At 40.2% G+C, this 19620-nt stretch overlaps 1 protein-coding gene across 3 annotated transcripts in view; it reads right to left on the minus strand.

Annotated features, from left to right (window-relative positions):
- LOC141156682 (coagulation factor XIII B chain-like) overlaps nt 1-19620 on the minus strand; it is a 784153-nt gene that overhangs the window by 177119 nt on the left and 587414 nt on the right. Inside the window, exon 11 of one of the 3 annotated variants that reach the window (XM_073642931.1) lies at nt 5778-7417. The exons of the other annotated variants lie outside the window; for them this stretch is intronic. Within the exon in view, the coding sequence (XP_073499032.1) occupies nt 7224-7417 (194 nt within the window). The 3' untranslated portion in view covers nt 5778-7223. Of the gene's footprint in view, nt 1-5777; nt 7418-19620 lie in introns of those variants that run through there. 3 annotated transcript variants of the gene reach the window in all.

The following is a 19620-nucleotide window of genomic DNA, read 5'->3' on the forward strand; positions in this document are numbered from 1 at the left end:
CATTGCTTCCGTGCCACATTCCAAGTATAGTAGCGAGGCACGTCAATGTAAAGTAATGTTTTTGCAAACGTATCACTTTGGCACAACAGGAAAAATGCAGTTAGTGTAGTTTTAGGTGGTGCTTCTAATCTCTCTCTAAAATTATTTTCCGTAAAGTAAACACTCTCACCATTGGGTAAATGAATCGTGAGATGAGTGACGGTTGGGTGTCTCTCGTGCAGAGGCAGACCTAAGGTCCGCCACGCTGCTTCGTTACTACTAACATATCGGCCGGTTCTAAAGGTCTGCACCTCATCTCTTGGGTCAATGTTAACATTCCCTTGCTGGCGGATGTTAAAAATAGCCTGGTCGCTACCCTTATTAATATATTTACAAATATATTTTATCGCCTGTACCGTATTACAGAACTCTACATTTAAATGAGAATTAAAAATTTTTGATAAGAGTGGAGAATATGGGACCACCCAGCTATTGTCCACCAATATTTCCTGTGTTCCTCTACTGGTTTTTATAATCGTCGTGCGTCCACCATTCTCTGGTGCTCTGCGCCTGTACAAAGGATAACCTTTGTCATTGGTTTGAGTATCTTTTAAAAGCTTCCTCGGATATTTTTTGGTACATTTTCCTTCCTTCATGCATGGCGATGAAGAATTGAATGTACCACATGGCCCGTGAATCATATTCTTTGTCACTGTATCATAGAGCTTTTGATCGGTTTCTGGGTTTGGTATCTCAGCACATATGATTTCGTCAATTTGGTTCGGATGCAATTTTTCCTTTAACCACAGCAGTAAGTGCACATGAGGCAAACCTCGCTTTTGCCACTCGATCGAGTACATGAAGCATTGCATATCACCAAATATGTTACCTTTTGTAAGTAGAGCTACCAACTTCTGTACTTTTATTCTAAATACTCGAGCTGTTAAGTCATGTCTGTCCGTTGAATTTTGACCAGCTATAAGCTCTTTGGTGATTTCTGGCCAAGCGGGGTTGCAAGTCATTGTAATAAATAAATCAGGCCTCCCATAATTACGTACGTATGTGAACGCATCTTGTGTGTATTCGTGTAGGTATCTCGGGCTATTTACAAATGATGACGGGAGAATCACCATCTGACCTAAGTTATTTGGATCCAAATCCGCATCATTTCTTATTGCATCTTGCAAGTGAATATAATTTTCTGCGCGCAGTTTTTTTTTATTTAAAGAACTGAACCTTAAGTGCTCACTTTCCATCTTTACATACATGTCGACCAGAAACTGATGAAGTAGGAGCCTACACTTAAGCATCAAATTAAAATCGCTGCGACGGACCATCAAGTGAAAGGCATAAAAATCTTTGCAGGACACCTTTTTGCTTGGCATTGCTTGTTTGGTAATTGGATTTATCTGAGGAATATCAATGCTGTACCCCTCTTGTCCTTTCCAAAAAATTATTGGGTACTCAAGAGCATCATAGAATCTATGTGTATCAGGAACCCGAGTGAGCATGCCATCGCGCGGCTGCACAACGATGTCCCGAAGACATAGTTTGTTCGCTACTAACTATTACAGCAGCTATTTCATTTGTAGTAGGGGCATTGAATCGTCTCTTATGTTGACCACATGGTACACGGTATGGGTGAATCACTACTTTGAAATGATCGTCATTGATCATCCTGTCTCTAGCCATTTTAAATTCATGCACCAAAATGTTGTGGTCGTGAAGTACTCGTTGTAATTTTTTAATTATGTTTCTATCTACGCTTTGCACGCACTCAGTACGCCTGTTGATTTGTTCTTCTTTATCACCTATGAAATAAACTTGTAAAAATTGTGGTTGCGAAATGGACGTAGGAATTAAAGAACCGATACGGTGGTATACTTGTCCTTGTATTGTAAAGGTCGGGCAAAACCCTGGCATTGAGACAATTTGATCTGCTCCAAAAGACGTCATATGAAAGCACATGTTGTATTTTCTTATATTATTTAGAAAAAGGGGAGAGTCATCAGTTTCATTAGAGAAAAGCTCTTTTAAAGGTTGAACTGTCTCGTCTATATAAGGAAGAGCTACTTTCCCGCCCAAACAACACATACCTGCTGCTTCCTCTTTCCACTTAAGAGCTCCGCAATATTTGCAATCTATGGTCATTGCTTCTATTTTTATAAGCTTGTGAGTTTCATAATCAAGAGTCTCGTCATACTCAAATGCAGCTTTATTAAACAATATCCATGTATTTCTTGTAAATGTTTGACGTCGCTGTGCTGCCCTTTCAGCAACAGTGCGTCTGCGAGATTCGGCCATTTCATATGTTTCAGTGGCTCCTTGGGACGCCATGTAAGTCGCTTGCTGCTGATGTCGAGCTTGGGACTGTTCTGGAGTTTCAGCAGCCCATTGAGACGCCAGATACTCCGCATGCTGCTCACGTCGGGCTTGGGACTGTTCTTGAGTTTCAGCAGCCCGTTGAGATGCCAAAAACTCCGCATTCCGTTCACGCCGGGCTTGGGATTGTTCTGGAGTCTCTGCAGCTCTATGTGCCGCACATCGCACCGCCTGCTCAAGCCTTCGTTGCTCGGCTTGTTGAGACGTCTCATCACGTCTAATTATTTTCATAGCTTGGGCTTTATTAGAGCTTTGCGAAATGTTAGACTTACGCTTTCGCGGCATTTTTATAAGTACTAATTACAAAATAGGTACTTAGTAAAGTTCAAACAAAATACTAAAACAATCTAATTAGTTATATTACGATCGCTGTACAGACGATATCAGTTGTATGTGACTGGTCTATGAGGAGCAGCTGTGGCGCGGTTACCCATAGCAACCATTCCCAGTGCTATGTGGGAGCTGAGAGCAGCCTGCTGGTGCTGTAGGTGAAATGGTCTATGAGGAGCAGCTGTGGCGCGGTTACCCATAGCAACCATTCCCAGTGCTCTGTGGGAGCTGAGAGCAGCCTGCTGGTGCTGTGGGTGACATGCTGCGCAGCACACACACAGGGCTGTGCTGCACACAGGAGGGGAGGACGCCATTTGTGTAGCGCTGCTGCTGGTGCTGTCAGGCTGCAGTGTGTGCATCCTCCATGGAGCCGCGCTCAGGTTACTGCCCCTCCCCGTGTGTGAGTCACTTCCCCTCCGCCCAGGTGAGGTGCTCGGAACATTCCCGGCTGCAGCAGCTGGCGCAGGTGAGCGCATGTTTTATTATACGGTGTTATGTGGAGGGACAATGGCAGCGGGGACCCCCTGTGTGAGGACAATGACGGCCCGGTGCCCCCGGGCAACCTGCAGGAGGAAGCCTCACACTCCCCCCGGGCTGTGGGCGCGGGCAGGCCATGCTGGGACGTGTAGTTCCCTTGTAACCTGTTCCTGACATATGGGATGTTTTCTGGGCTATTTTTTTTTTTTTAAGTCTGAGAAAATGTCATAAATTATCCTTCTCCCTTCAGCTGTTTCCAGAGTGTAATGTATCAGGGTGAGCTCATGACTGACAGCTGCCAAAGTTTCTAGGAAATGTCAGTCCCTGGGGGTCGTGTGTGAACCCCCTGTACCACACTTGTACCTGGCCACGGTATATGATCACCCCTGTATTCTGACTGTGGACAGGCGGCAACTGTGACCTCACTATACAATGATCCACTGTGGGCAAATTATTGTATTATCAATCTCTTCTGACTGCTGTAAATCAGCCATTTAAATATCACCTGTGTATGTGTGTATATAAGAGTTTGATAAATATACTAAAAAGTTTGATAAATATACTAAAATGTGCATTGTAAAATAGTATCTAATTTAATTAAATTTATGGTTCACAATTTTGGTCATAGTGGCTTCCACATAAAAGGTAGATATATGCTGTCGCAGACTTTTATTTAGAACTATTCAAGACAAACAATTCTACAGTACATCCTCTGTGTGTAACTCCAACGGTTTAGGCAGCGTACGCCAAGATAGCTCTCAGAGGCCAGATTTTTTTTCCGACTTAATTGACATGTATCGTTATATTACGACCAAAATTACATAAAATCATTACAAATTGTAGCCTACATGTTATTCCGATGTATAATCTATATTACTGTAAAGTTTCATGCAAATCCGTCCAGTTGTTTTTTCGTGAAAGAGTAACAAACATACATACTCACAAACTTTCGCATTTATAATATTAGTAGGATATATATATATATATATATATATATATATATATATATACACACACACAGTGGGTACAGAAAGTATTCAGACCCCTTTAAATTTTTCACTCATTGTTTCATTGCAGCCATTTGGTAAATTCTAAAAAGTTAATTTTTTTCTCATTAAAGAACACTCTGCACCCCATCTTGACTGAACCTTCGACCAAGTCTGAGGTCCAGAGCACTCTGGAAGAGGTTTTCATCCAGGATATTTCTGTACTTGACCGTATTCATGTTTCCTACAATTGCAACCAGTCCCTGCAGCTGAAAAACACCCCCATAGTATGATGCTGCCACCACCATGTTTCACTGTTGGGATTGTATTGGGCAAGTGATGAGCAGTGCTTGCCTGGTTTTCTCCACACATGCCGCTTAGAATTATCACCAAAAAGTTATATCTTCGTCTCATCAGACCAGAGAATCTTATTTCTCATAGTCTGGGAGTCCTTCATGTGTTTTTGAGCAAACTCTATGCAGGCTTTCATATGTTTTTCTCTGAGGAGAGGCTTCCGTCGGGCCACTCAGCCATAACGGCCCGACTGGTGGAGGGCTTCTCCCATCTCCCTACTGCATCTCTGGAGCTCAGCCACAGTGATTTTGGGGTTCTTCTTTACCTCTCTCACCAAGGCTCTTCTCCCACGATTGCTCAGTTTGGTTGGATGGCCAGGTCTAGGAAGACTTCTGGTGGTCCCAAACTTCTTCCATTTAAGGATTATGGAGGCCACTGTGCTCTTAGGAATCTTGAGCAATCCGGAAATTCTTTTGTAACCTTGGCCAGATCTGTGCCTTGCCACAATTCTGTCTCTGAGCTCCTTGGGCAGTTCCTTTGAACTCATGATTCTTATTTGGTCTGACACGCACTGTGAGCTGTGAGGTCTTATATAGACAAGTGTGCGCCTTTCCAAATCAAGTCCTATCAGTTTAATTAAACACAGCTGGACTCCAATGAATGAGTAGAACCATCTCAAGGAGGATCACAAGGAAATGGACAGCATGTGACTTAAATATGAGTGCCTGAGCAAAGAGTCTGAATACTTATGACCATGTGATATTTCAGTTTTTCTTTTTTAATAAATTTGCAAACATTTCTACATTTCTGTTTTTTTTTCAGTCAAGATGGGGTGCAGAGTGTACTTTAATGGAAAAAAAATTAACTTTTTAGAATTTACCAAATGGCTGCAATGAAACAGAGTGAAAAATTTAAAGGGGTCTGAATACTTTCTGTACCCACTGTATATATATATATAAGCCCTTCATCCTGGTCCCCATTCTAGCTTGGTTTATGTCCCCTGTTCTGCTACTGTCCTTTAATGTATAGAAAAAAAAACGTTATACTCACCAGGGGTGAACATAGAAGTCATGTGGCTCAATAGCAGAAGTATAATGCACTCCCCATAGTCCTCCATATAGTATAATGCATCCCATAGTCCTCCATATAATATACTGCACAGCCCATTGTCATCCATGTAGTATAATGCACAGCCCACAGTCTTCCATATAGTATAATGCACAGCCCGTAGTCATACATGTAGTATAATGCACAGCTCATAGTCATACATGTAGTATAATGCACACCCCATAGACCTCCATATAGTAAAATGCTCTTCCCATAGTCATCCATAAAGTGTAATGCACCCCATAGTCATCCATAAAGTAAAATGCACCCCCTTCGTCATATATAGTAGTATAATGCACCGCATAGTCACATATAGCAGTATAATGCACCCCAGTCATATAAAGTACGAGGGTCAGTCAATAAGTAATGCCTCCTATTTTTTTTCTCCTTAAATAAGGTAGTTATGTTAAATATTCGAATTTGGCACAATTCCTCAAACCTTCTTCTCCAATCCACAGCAATTGCAACTTCCTGCACCAACAGGTGGCAGGACTGTATCCGTTTGCAAAGTGTCTGACATCGATGTTCGTATTAGACACCATTCTATGATTGAATTCTTGCATGCAGAAGGTGAAACGTCCATTCGAATTAATGAGACTGAAAAATGTGTACGGTGATGCAACAGTGGATGTCAGTACTGTTGGATGACAAAATGCGGAGTGGCAGGCCAGTAACCGCAGTGACTCCAAGCAACATTCAGTGAGTCGATGACATCATTCGTGGTGACCGCCGGGTGACTGCAGATGAATTGTGTGGCATTATCTTCCTCAGTAAAGGCAGTGTGATGAAAATTATTGGACAACTGGGATACAGAAAAGTTTGTGCATGGTGGGTCCCAATAATGATTTTAACTATGCTGGAATACATGCCCTTGTTAAACGGTGGACCAAGACTGTGGAAATGGATGGAGATTATATTGAAAAGTGACAAATTAATCGTTAATGTTGTGGTTTTCAACCTATGTAATTGCATTTGAATTTCTTGCCAATTAAAAGGAGTAAAAAAATAGGAGGCATTACTTATTGACTGACTCTCGTAGTATAATGCATCCCCATAGTTATATATAGCAGTATAATGCATCTCTATAGGTATATATATATAACAGTATAACGCACCCATAGTCATTTATAGCAGTATAATGCACCACCATATTAATATATAGCAGTATTATGATTCCTCATAATGATATATAGCAGTATAATGCACCCTATAGTCATATAAAGTACTATAATGCCCCCCCATAGTCATACATAGTAGTATAATGCACCACATAGTCATATATAGCAGTATAATGCACTCCATAGTCATATACAGTAGTATAATGTACCCTCACAGTCATATGTAGCAGTATGTCCATTAACCTTAGCATGCTTGAGTCCCAAATCTACACTTTTACGTAACGGGGCATCTTAGAAAACACCAAAAAAGATATTTTTTTCCAAATTTCAAACAAAAATATGAAAACACACAAAAGTATATAAATCTAGAGTAAACTAGCTGCAGCTACATTTCTTTTCTAACTCTTTCTTTTCAATTTCATTGGTCTTCCCAACAATTTTCTCATGTTATCTTTTCTGAATAATGTTCTTTACAGACATTTTCCCCACAAGTGGTACAATATCGCTTAGTTTTCCTCTCTAAGTTTCTTGGACAAATGAAACAATGCTTTCATTTTCTTTCTCCTGGCCCTGGAATATCCTGAAACTGTACGCCACACTGTTTTATTGCTTCTTTAGTTTGCCTTGGCAAGAATTTCATGTTGCTTCGCTCCATCATATGAGGCATTACAAGTTCATGGCAGAGGTCCTTCAAGAATAGGCGTCTCCTGTCCTTCCTCCTTGCATGGAATTCTGGATGAGTTTCTGTATAAATAATGAATGAATTCAGGGCTGCTACATCAAGCATATTTGAAAAAATTACTACAGGCCAACATCTTGTTTGCCTCTTGCATGAATATTCTCCCACCATTTAACTCATTTTGTCTACACCTCCTTTAGTTTTATTATAATACAGGATGATTTCTGGTTTCAATTTCCTGTCATTGCTGTCAATACTGCAATCATAATGCATGGTAATGAGTAATATATTGGATTTCTCCTTCTTCGCTTTGTAAGATACCAGTGTCGCTTTGTTGTTGAAACCAAAGACACTCTCATAAAGTGCTCGCTGTGGATTGTGTTTCATTGCTTGAGGAATTTCTCGTCGGTTTGTCTTCATAGTACCAACAAGTGTAACAGCTTTTTCAAGTAGAAAATTGCCCAGTCCAACATTGGTAAAATAATTGTCCATGGTAATGTTTCTACCTGAATTGTATATTGGTACAGCAAGTGTTTTCACAATCTCAGACCCTAGATCTTTCTGTACTGGCGCATCAACTTCTTTGCCCCAGTAGATAAGCCCATTTATGCCATAATAATTTGCAGAATCACACATCCAGAAGATTTTTATTCCATACTTCGCTGGTTTACTGTGCATGTATTGTATGAACTTGCAACATCCTCTGTAGGGTACAAGTTGCTCATCTACTGTAACATTAGTACTAGGATTGTAAAGTTTGGTGTAATTTTTGATAAATATGTTCAGATATAACTGATAGGGGCTAATTTGTCTGTTTGGGACCTCGCTGCACGAGTTTGCTTATCATCAAATCAAATGTTTCTTCTAATTTCCTCATATCTGTCCACTGCCATTGTCGCTTTATAGTGTGGATCAGAAAGTGGGGCCAGAAATAATTCTCTGATTGGAACACCATACGATTTTTGACTCCCTGCCAGCAGTAAAAGTCCAATATATGCATAAAGTTCCTCTTTTGAGATATTTTTCCAGGACTTATTTTTTGCAGAAGCGATACGTCTTCCTTCTAGGCCTTATCACTCCTTCCCAAAATCACACGACATCCTCACATGGCATGATCCACCCCCTGGCACCTCCACCAGCAACCCTGACTACAAATAAAGTAACTTGTGACACAAACACTGCTGAGTACATGATAAAAATAGCAGGGGCCTAAAAGGCCCCCTTTCTGTACAGATGTGGTTTTCCCCAAAAAAGCATTGTTACACCAAAATGCCTATCAAAAAAATTATATGAACAACTGGATATTACCAACAACGACATACTTGAGGAATACCTAGAGTTTCAAAATTCTAACTAAAGTAATTTTTCAGATAATAGTAAAAAAGTAAGCATCAGGGCCTGAAAGGCCCCCGATACGCATTGTAGGGTTAATTAAAAAAAACTAAAAAAAATTATATATATATATATATATATATATATATATATATATGTATATACAGTGGGTACGGAAAGTATTCAGACACCTTTAAATTTTTCACTCATTATTTCATTGCAGCCATTTGGTAAATTCTAAAAAGTTCATTTTTTTTCTCATTAATGTACACTCTGCACCCCATCTTGACTAAAAAAAACAGAAATGTAGAAATTTTTGCAAATTTATTAAAAAAGAAAAACTGAAATATCACATGGTTATAAGTATTCAGACCCTTTGCTCAGACACTCATATTTAAGTCACATGCTGTCCATTTCCTTGTGATCCTCCTTGAGATGGTTCTACGCCTTCATTGGAGTCCAGCTGTGCTTAATTAAACTGATAGGACTTGATTTTGAAAGGCACACACCTGTCTATATAAGACCTCACAGTGCATGTCAGACCAAATGAGAATCATGAGCTCAAAGGAACTGCCCAAGGAGCTCAGAGACAGAATTGTGGCAAGGCACAGAACTGGCCAAGGTTACAAAAGAATTTCTGCATTACTCAAGGTTCCTAAGAGCACAGTGGCCTCCATAATCCTTAAATGGAAGAAGTTTGGGACCACCAGAAGTCTTCCTAGACCTGGCCATCCAGCCAAACTGAGCAATCGTGGGAGAAGAGCCTTGGTGAGAGAGGTAAAGAAGAACCCCAAGATCACTGTGGCTGAGCTTCAGAGATGCAGTAGGAAGATGGGAGAAAGTTCTACAAAGTCAACTATCACTGCAGCCCTCCACCAGTTGGGCTTTTATGGGAGAGTGGCCCGACGGAATCCTCTCCTCAGTGAAAGACATATGAAAACCTATGAAGGACTCCCAAACTATGAGAAATAAGATTCTCTGGTCTGATGAGATGAAGATAGAACATTTTGGTGATAATTCTAAGCGGTATATGTGCAGAAAACGAGGCACTGCTCATCACCTGCCCAATACAATCCCAACAGTGAAACATGGTGGTGGCACCTTCATGCTATGGGGGTATTTTTCAGCTGCAGGAACAGGACGACTGGTTGCAATTGAAGCAAACATGAATGCGGCCAAGTACAGAGATATCCTGGATGAAAACCTCTTCCAGAGTGCTCTGGACCTCAGACTTGGCCGAAGGTTCACCTTCCAAGAAGACAATGACCCTTAGCACAATGCTAAAATAACAAAGGAGTGGCTTCAGAACAACTCTGTGACCATTCTTGACTGGCCCAGACAGATCCCTGACCTAAACCCAATTGAGCATCTCTGGAGAGACCTGAAAATGGCTGCCCACCAACGTTCACCATCCAACCTGACAGAACTGGAGAGGATCTGCGGGGAAGAATGGTAGAGGATCCCCAAATCCAGGTGTGAAAAACTTGTTGCATCATTCCCAAGAAGACTCATGGCTGTACTAGCTCAAAAGGGGGCTTCTACTCAATACTGAGCGAAGGGTCTGAATACTTATGACCATGTGATATTTCAGTTTTTCTTTTTTAATACATTTGCAAAAATTTCTACATTTCTGTTTTTTTTAGTCAAGATGGGGTGCAGAGTGTACTTTAATGAGGAAAAAATGAACTTTTTAGAATTTACCAATTGGCTGCAATGAAACAAAGAGTGAAAAATTTAAAGGGGTCTGAATACTTTCCGCACCCACTGTATATATATATATATATGTATATACACTGTGTTCCAAATTATTATGCAAATAATATTTTCTCAGATTTTCCCAAATTACCTATATGAATTGCAGTCATTGTAATTTTCCAGTCAAATAACTATTAGAGTACAATTGAAAGGTTTTTGTACAAACTGCCTATGATAACAGTATATTTTTAAATAAATAAAACACTCAAACTGCACTCAAAATGCATGTTCCAATTTATTATGCACAGCAGAGTTTTCAACCTTTTCATTTTAATAAAGAACAAAAAAATGGTCATTTTTGAAATTATAAGCATTAGCAGGTTATTACAAACTGAAATCAAACAGTTTTCAACTCAAAACTTTATTCTAGGTGATGTAACATTTTCACATAGGACCCCTTGTTCGAAAGGAGCTTCTGAACTCTCTCATTCATTGAATTTGTCAGGTTTTGGATGGTTTCTGCTTCAATTGTTTTGCACGAGGACAGAATAACCTCCCAGAGCTGTTGCTTAGATGTGAACTGCCTCCCGCCATCATAGACACTCCTTTTGATGATGCTCCAGAGGTTCTCAATGGGGTTGAGGTCAGGGGAGCATGGGGGCCACACCATAAGTTTGTCCCCTTTTATGCCCACAGCAGCCAGAGATGCAGATGTGTTATGTGCAGCATGAGACAAGGCATTATCATGCATGAAATGATCTCGATGGTCCAGATGGATGGAGTGGAGGATGGCTGGTTGATGGACACCCCATGCAAACATGGCTACGGCACCAACAAGGAGGAGGTGGAGTAATGTTTTGGGCTGGAATCAAGGGGAGAGAGATTGTCGGCCCTGTTAGGATCCCTGAAGGGGTAAAGATGAACTCTATAATGTATGTTGAGTTTCTCAAACAGCACTTCCTGCCATGGTTCAAGAAGAAGAAATGTGCATTCCACAGCAAGATCATTTTCATGCATGATAATGCCCCGTCTCATGCTGCACATAACACATCTGCATCTCTGGCTGATATGGGCATAAAAGGGGACCAACTTATGGTGTCTAAGCAACAGCTCTGGGAGGGTATTCTGTCCTCATGCAAAACAATTGAAGCAGAAACCATCCAAAAACTGACAAATTCAATGAATGAGAGAGTTCAGAAGCTCCTTTCGAACAAGGGGTCCTATGTGCAAATGTTACATCACCTAGAATAAAGTTTTGAGTTGAAAACTGTTTGATTTCAGTTTGTAATAACCTGCTAATGCTTATAATTTCAAAAATGACCATTTTTTGTTCTTTATTAAAATGAAAAGGTTGAAAACTCTGCTGTGCATAATAATTTGGAACATGCATTTTGAGTGCAGTTTGAGTGTTTTATTTTTTTAAAACATACTGTTATCATAGGCAGTTTGTGCAAAAACTTTTCAATTGTACTCTAATAGTTATTTGGCTGGAAAATTACAATGACTGCAATTCATATTGGTAATTTGGGAAAATCTGAGAAAATATTATTTGCATAATAATTTGGAACACAGTATATATATATATATATATATATATATATATATATATATATACAGTACAGACCAAAAGTTTGGACACACCTTCTCATTTAAAGATTTTTCTGTATTTTCATGACTATGAAAATTGTACATTCACACTGAAGGCATCAAAACTATGAATTAATACATGTGGAATTATATATGATATGTAACAAAAAAGTGTGAAACAACTGAAAATATGTCTTATATTCTAGGTTCTTCAAAGTAGCCACCTTTTGCTTTTATGACTGCTTTGCACACTCTTGGCATTCTCTTGATGAGCTTCAAGAGGTAGTCACCGGAAATGGTTTTCACTTCACAGGTGTGCCCTGTCAGGTTTAATAAGTGGGATTTCTTGCCTTATAAATGAGGTTGGGACCATCAGTTGTGTTGTGCAGAAGTCTGGTGTATACACAGCTGATAGTCCTACTGAATAGACTGTTAGAATTTGTATTATGGCAAGAAAAAAGCAGCTAAGTAAAGAAAAACGAGTGGCCATCATTACTTTAAGAAATGAAGGTCAGTTAGTCCGAAAAATTGGGAAAACTTTGAAAGTGTCCCCAAGTGCAGTTGCAAAAACCATCAAGCGCTACAAAGAAACTGGCTCACATGAGGACTGCCCCAGGAAAGGAAGACCAAGAGTTACCTCTGCTTCTGAGGATAAATTTATCCGAGTCACCAGCCTCAGAAATCGCAGGTTAACAGCAGCTCAGATTAGAGACCAGGTCAATGCCACACAGAGTTCTAGCAGCAGACACATCTCTACAACAACTGTTAAGAGGAGACTTTGTGCAGCAGGCCTTCATGGTAAAATAGCTGCTAGGAAACCACTGCTAAGGACAGGCAACAAGCAGAAGAGACTTGTTTGGGCTAAAGAACACAAGGAATGGACATTAGACCAGTAGAAATCTGTGCTTTGGTCTGATGAGTCCAAATTTGAGATCTTTGGTTCCAACCACCGTGTCTTTGTGCGACGCAGAAAAGGTGAACGGATGGACTCTACATGCCTGCTTCCCACCGTGAAGCATGGAGGAGGAGTTGTGATGGTGTTGGGGTGCTTTGCTGGTGACACTGTTGGGGATTTATTCAAAATTGAAGGCATACTGAACCAGCATGGCTACCACAGCATCTTGCAGAGGCATGCTATTCCATCCAGTTTGCGTTTAGTTGGACCATCATTTATTTTTCAACAGTGCAATGACCCCAAACACACCTCCAGGCTGTGTAAGGGCTATTTGACCAAGCAGGAGAGTGATGGTGTGCTACGCCAGATGACCTGGCCTCCACAGTCACCAGACCTGAACCCAATCGAGATGGTTGGGGGTGAGCTGGACCGCAGAGTGAAGGCAAAAGGGCCAACAAGTGCTAAGCATCTCTGGGAACTCCTTCAAGATTGTTGGAACACCATTTCCGGTGACTACCTCTTGAAGCTCATCAAGAGAATGCCAAGAGTGTGCAAAGCAGTCATCAAAGCAAAAGGTGGCTTCTTTGAAGAACCTAGAATATAAGACATATTTTCAGTTGTTTCACACTTTTTTGTTACGTATATAATTCCACATGTGTTAATTCATAGTTTTGATGCCTTCAGTGTGAATGTACAATTTTCATAGTCATGAAAATACAGAAAAATCTTTAAATGAGAAGGTGTGTCCAAACTTTTGGTCTGTACTGTATATATATATATATATATATATATACATATACATATACACACACACGCACATTAATATTCTACTCACCTTTCCTTCAGTCCCGCACCACGCGTGTCCTCTTGGGAGGCTGTCAGCTGACATTGGTGTGCACCAGGAGCGTGTGACGTCACTGCCATGCCCCATCATGTGCATGCCAATGACAGCTGCTGGCCTCTGATTGGCCGTCAGCGTGTATTGACGTGGATGGACCCAATGGGTCTGTCTGCATCAATACACTTCAACTTGATGTGCGTCTGAGGGCCTCTTGGCGTCCGAGGGCCTCTTTAACTGCTGCAACTGCTGGTTGGCCCTAGTTCTGTCTTTTAAAATCATGGAGATCATACAAAATACTAGATGTAATAGTTTTTGTGGTGGGGTGTATTCATTTTTGTATCAACTAATTTGAGTAAAACTGAAGATTTGTAGTGAAAGTTATGTTATTAACCTTACTTACATGTTATGGATTAAAAAAATGTTCTATGAAATTCAGTCTTGTAAAAATTTTGTAAATTGTTCTTATGTTCAGTGGGATACTCATTTATATCGAGTAATGTATCTATCTATCTACACAGTTGGTGAAATAAGTATTGAACACGTCACCAATTTTGGAAGTAAATATATTTCTAAAGGTGACATTAACATGGAATTCTCACCAGATGTCGTTAACAACCCATCCAATCTACACAGGCAAAAAAATCAAACTATAGATGTCCATAAATAAAGTTATGCGCAAGGCTGTGTGCACACAGTGCATTTTTGCCGCGTTTTTTATGGAATCTTGTGCCAGCATAGCCAGTTAGAATCCTGAAGTGCTGTGCACATGATCAGATCGTCCGGCAGCAGGCAATACACTGACAGGAGCGTGATTGTTCCCGGAAGCACCGCATAGCGCTGAGCTGCCAGGAGAGAGGTCACCAAAGTTCTATCAGCTGATGAGCTTCGGTGACCTCACTTACTGCACTGATGCTGCATGAGAAAATTTTCACTCAGTGGTAGTGCCATAAGTGAGGTCACCGGGGCTCATCAGCTGATTGAACTCTAGTGACATCTCTCCCAACATCTCAGCACTATACACTCACACAGGTGCCATTACACTCCTGTAAGTGTATATCCTGCTGTCCTCTAGAATAGTCACATTAGCAATTTCTGGTGTGACTGCTCTAGAACTGGCCCAGATCTTCATGGGACACTCTGGATTATGTCATCACGTCGGACATGTGAGGGATATGCTTGGTTTTTATTTTTGTTTTTCACAGGAAACATTGGCTTCAGTGGATTAGGCCTTAGGTGAGTATACTGTGTTTTTTTATTTTTAAATAAATGATTAAAACCATGTGGTCTTTTATTTCAAATAAATGATTTTTTTCAGGCCATGTGTTTGTTTCAAAACCTTTACTATGGGGTTAGTAATCTTATAGACGCCTCTCCATTACTAACCTGGGCTTCATGTCAGCTGCCAATACAAGGCTAACATGAACCCCAACCCTATTACCCTACTACCACATTTGGCGCATCTTATTGATGTACAATTTTTGGGGCCACTGAGGGCTGATATTATTAGCCTAGGAGGGGGCCAGTATCCATGGTCCCTTCCCTGGATGTTAATATCAGCTCACAGCTGTCTGCTTAGCCTTTGCTGGTTGGATTTTATAGGGGGACCCTACATCAATTTTTTTCAGGGGTCCCCCTGTAACCTAGCCAGTAAAGGCTAATCAAACAGCGGTGAGCTGTTATTAATAGCCAGGGAACATTTTGGCTAATGGCTCCTTCCCTGGCTATTAATATCAGCCATAATCAGTCCTTTCCTAAGCTAAAAATACCAGCCTTCAGCTGACCCAGAAAATGCATATTTGAATTGGATTAGGAGTAATGGGATTAGGGGTAATGGGATTAGGTGTCGCTGACACAAAGCCCTAGGTTTAGTAATGAAGAGGTGTCAGCCAGACATCCTCATTGTTAAACTTGAAGGTAAAGAGGTAAACACACACACCTAGAGTAAAACACTTTAGTTGAAATAAAACAAACACATTCTTTAATCATTTAAATTAACCAATATACTAACCCCAAGTCCGATGGTTAAAGCAATGTTTTTTCAAATATCTTTATTTAGCTTCAAAAAGCAGCCATTGCTGTACAAAATGCTTAGAAAAACGCATGCAAAAACGTACCAAAAACACATCAAAATCGTCGCAAAAACAGGCATTTTTTTCCGCAGCGCTTTTGCTACCAACAGATACAGAAACTTTGCAGAAATTTCTGCGCTCAAATACTCAACGTGCGCACATAGCCTGATAATGAGATATGACACAGGGAAAAATTATTGAACACATGAAGAAAGAGAGGTGCAAAAAGGCATGGAAAGTCATGACACAAGCTGAAATCTCTCAATAAGTAGAAAGCAATCCTGCCATTTAGTGAAAAATAATGTCAACTGGTTCATCTGATGGCCTATATAAAGGTGTCTCATTACCAAAAGTGCCACACAAGAAACATCTCATGATAGGTAAAACAAGTGAGCTGTCTCAAGACCTTTATTTTTGCAAAACATATTGATGGTGTTGGTCACCGAAGAATTTGTAAAACTACTGAAGGTTCCAGTGAGCACTGTTGGGGCGAAAATCTGATAGTGGAAAGAACATAATTTTACCATAAACCAGCGACAAGCAGGTGATCATGGCAAGATTTCCGATGAGTGAAAAGAATTATCAGAAGAGTTGTTCAAGGGCCAAGGACAACAATCCCAAGCACACAGCCAAGGAAACTATCAAATGGTTTCAGAGAAAGAAAATAAAGCTGCTGGGATAGCCCAGCCAATCACCTGACCTGAATCCAATAGAAAATTTATGGAAGGAACTAAAGCTCAGAATTCATAGAAGAAGCCAACAGAACCTTCTGGTTGTGAAGAGTGTTTGTGTGAAAGAATGGGCCAAACTCACACCTGAGCATTGCATGTGACTAGCTTTTCCATACAGGAGGCGTCTTGAAGCGGTCAGCATTAATAAAGACTTTTGTACGAAGTAATAAATAATTTTCTGTAAGCGTGTTCAATACTTATTTCCTGTGTCATTTCTCATTATTACACATGTTATGGTAAATATTTATACTTTGCTTTGATTATTATTTTAGACAGTTAAATCTACCTATATATCTTTGATAATTTAATATTAGCTTGTATAAGTGTTATTCATAAAAGCGATAAAACAGGATGTAGAGCTGTGTTTCTGTTTCATTTTTCTCTGTTTTTTTAAAGTATAGATCATCGAACAGAGCTAGTTTAGTTCAAGGACATCTGCATCAGTTTAAATAATTTATGATTTTGTGAATTACAATTAAAATTCTTTCTTTCCCCAATTAAAATATCTGCAGCATGAGGTAATGTAAAGCCTGCAAAGACATTCTCCCTTTCATATCTCTGTTGTTGTAATAAAGATATGTGACTGGGCTTCTGAGACTCAGACAAGGCAGGGACACAGACAGAATTGGCTGTGAGTTCTCTTGTCTCCGATCCCTGATTTGATCAAAACTGGCAAACGTGTGAAACCCCTTGAGTTTCTCCTAAACCTTTCCACATGGTGCCGAAAACCCAGGATGGTCAGAACTGGACCTCCTTTGGACCCGACTGCAAGGATATATCTCTCGGAACACTGAATGATGATCCGCGGTGAGTAACCCATTGTGTTACTAAAAATTCAGTGTTACTTAGAGGGCTGCAAGACGGGTAATTGGTGGTGCGAACAAGACAATCTCTGTTGAACCTTTGCCGGTATTTGAATTTTGTATGTATCATTTGTGGTCTGTCATATGTTTCAATGTGTCTTTAGATGTATAACTGATGATTGAATGACGCTTGAATGAACATTGAATGAAGTGACAAGTAGCCAACCTTTCACAACAATTCTGGTCAGGTGCCTTCACAATTCTGCCTGTATACAGTTATATGAAAAAGTTTGGGCACCCCTATTAATCTTAAGCTTAATGTTTTATAAAAAATTGGTGTTTTTGCAACAGCTATTTCAGTTTGATATATGTAATAACTGTTGGACACAGTAATGTTTCTGCCTTGAAATGAGGTTTATTGTACTAACAGAAAATGTGCAATCTGCATTCAAACAAACTTTGACAGGTGCATAAGTATGGGCACCCTTATCATTTTCTTGTTTTAAATACTCCTACCTACTTTTTACTGACTTACTAAAGCACCTTTTTTGGTTTTGTAACCTCATTGAGCTTTGAACTTCATAGCCAGGTGTATGCAATCATGAGAAAAGCTACTTAAAGTGGCCACTTGCAAGTTGTTCTCCTGTTTGAATCTCCTCTGAAGAGTGGCATCATGGGCTCCTCAAAACAACTGTCAAATGATCTGAAAACAAAGATTATTCAACATAGTTGTTCAGGGGAAGGATACAAAAAGCTGTCTCAGAGATTTAACCTGTCAGTTTCCACTGTGAGGAACATAGTAAGGAAATGGAAGAACACAGGGACAGTTCTTGTTAAGGCCAGAAGTGGCAGGCCATGAAAAACATCAGAAAGGCAGAGAAGAAGAATGGTGAGATCAGTCAAGGACAATCCTCAGACCACCCCCAGAGAGCTGCAGCATCAACTTGCTGCAGATGGTGTCACTGTGCATCGGTCAACTATACAACGCACTTTGCACAAGAAGAAGCTGTATGGGAGAGTGATGCGAAAGAAGCCGTTTCTGCAAGCACGCCACAAACAGAGTCAGCTGAGGTATGCAAAAGCACATTTGGAGAAGCCAATTTCTTTTTGGAAGAAGGTCCTGTGGACTGATGAAACCAAGATTGAGTTGTTTGGTCATACAAAAAGGCGTTATGCATGGCGGCAAAAAAACACAGCATTCCAAGAAAAACACTTGCTACCCACAGTAAAATTTGGTGGAGGTTCCATCATGCTTTGGGGCTGTGTGGCCAATGCCGGCACCGGGAATCTTGTTAAAGTTGAGGGAAGCATGGATTCCACTCAGTATCAGCAGATTTTTGACAATAATGTTCAAGAATCAGTGATAAAGTTGAAGATACACAGGGGATGGATCTTTCAGCAAGACAATGATCCAAAACACCGCTCCAAATCTACTCAGGCATTCATGCAGAGGAACAATTACAATGTTCTGGAATGGCCATCCCAGTCCCCATACCTGAATATCATTGAACATCTGTGGGATCATTTGAAGAGGGCTGTACATGCTCGGCGACCATCAAACTTAACTGAACTGGAATTGTTTTGTAGGAATAGTCAAAAATACCTTCATCCAGGATCCAGGAACTCATTAAAAGCTTCAGGAAGCGACTAGAGGCTGTTATTTTTGCAAAAGGAGGATCTACTAAATATTAATGTCACTTTTCTGGTGAGGTGCCCATACTTATGCACCTGTCAAATTTTGTTTGAATGCAGATTGCACATTTTCTGTTAGTACAATAAACCTCATTTCAAGGCAGAAACATTACTGTGTCCAACAGTTATTACATATATCAAACTGAAATAGCTGTTGCAAAAACACCAATTTTTATAAAACAATACGCTTAAGATTAATAGGGGTGCCCAAACTTTTTCATATAACTGTATTTCAGGAGTCGGAGGATTGTTATATATTGTCCTCATTGTCTATGTGATTGTAAAGTCTGGAGGGATATTGTTGTAAACTATGAGGATCCTTGAATGTGAGACTGAATGATTTTTGAGTGTCCAATAAGGGACTACGGTATCTGTTTGATAAGGGATCCTGTTAGGTGTGTTCCTTCACATGTGGTGAAGTGAAAAATTGGTCCCGTGACTGTTCATAACAGACGAATCCTACACAGTAAGGTAGTACACTGAAGGTATTAATTGTCCCCTGTAAATTGATAAGGGCACTCTCTTGAAAGAGGCGCTGAATGCATCCTTAGCCCGAATACAGCAGGAGGATTTTATACCAACGATTGTAGAATGTGGATTGAGTGACTGACGTATAGTAAAAT

Source organism: Phyllobates terribilis, unplaced genomic scaffold (genome assembly GCF_046119375.1).
Source record: "Phyllobates terribilis strain yellow unplaced genomic scaffold, ASM4611937v1 Scaffold_8__6_contigs__length_399053987, whole genome shotgun sequence".
Classification (NCBI taxonomy): domain Eukaryota; kingdom Metazoa; phylum Chordata; class Amphibia; order Anura; family Dendrobatidae; genus Phyllobates; species Phyllobates terribilis.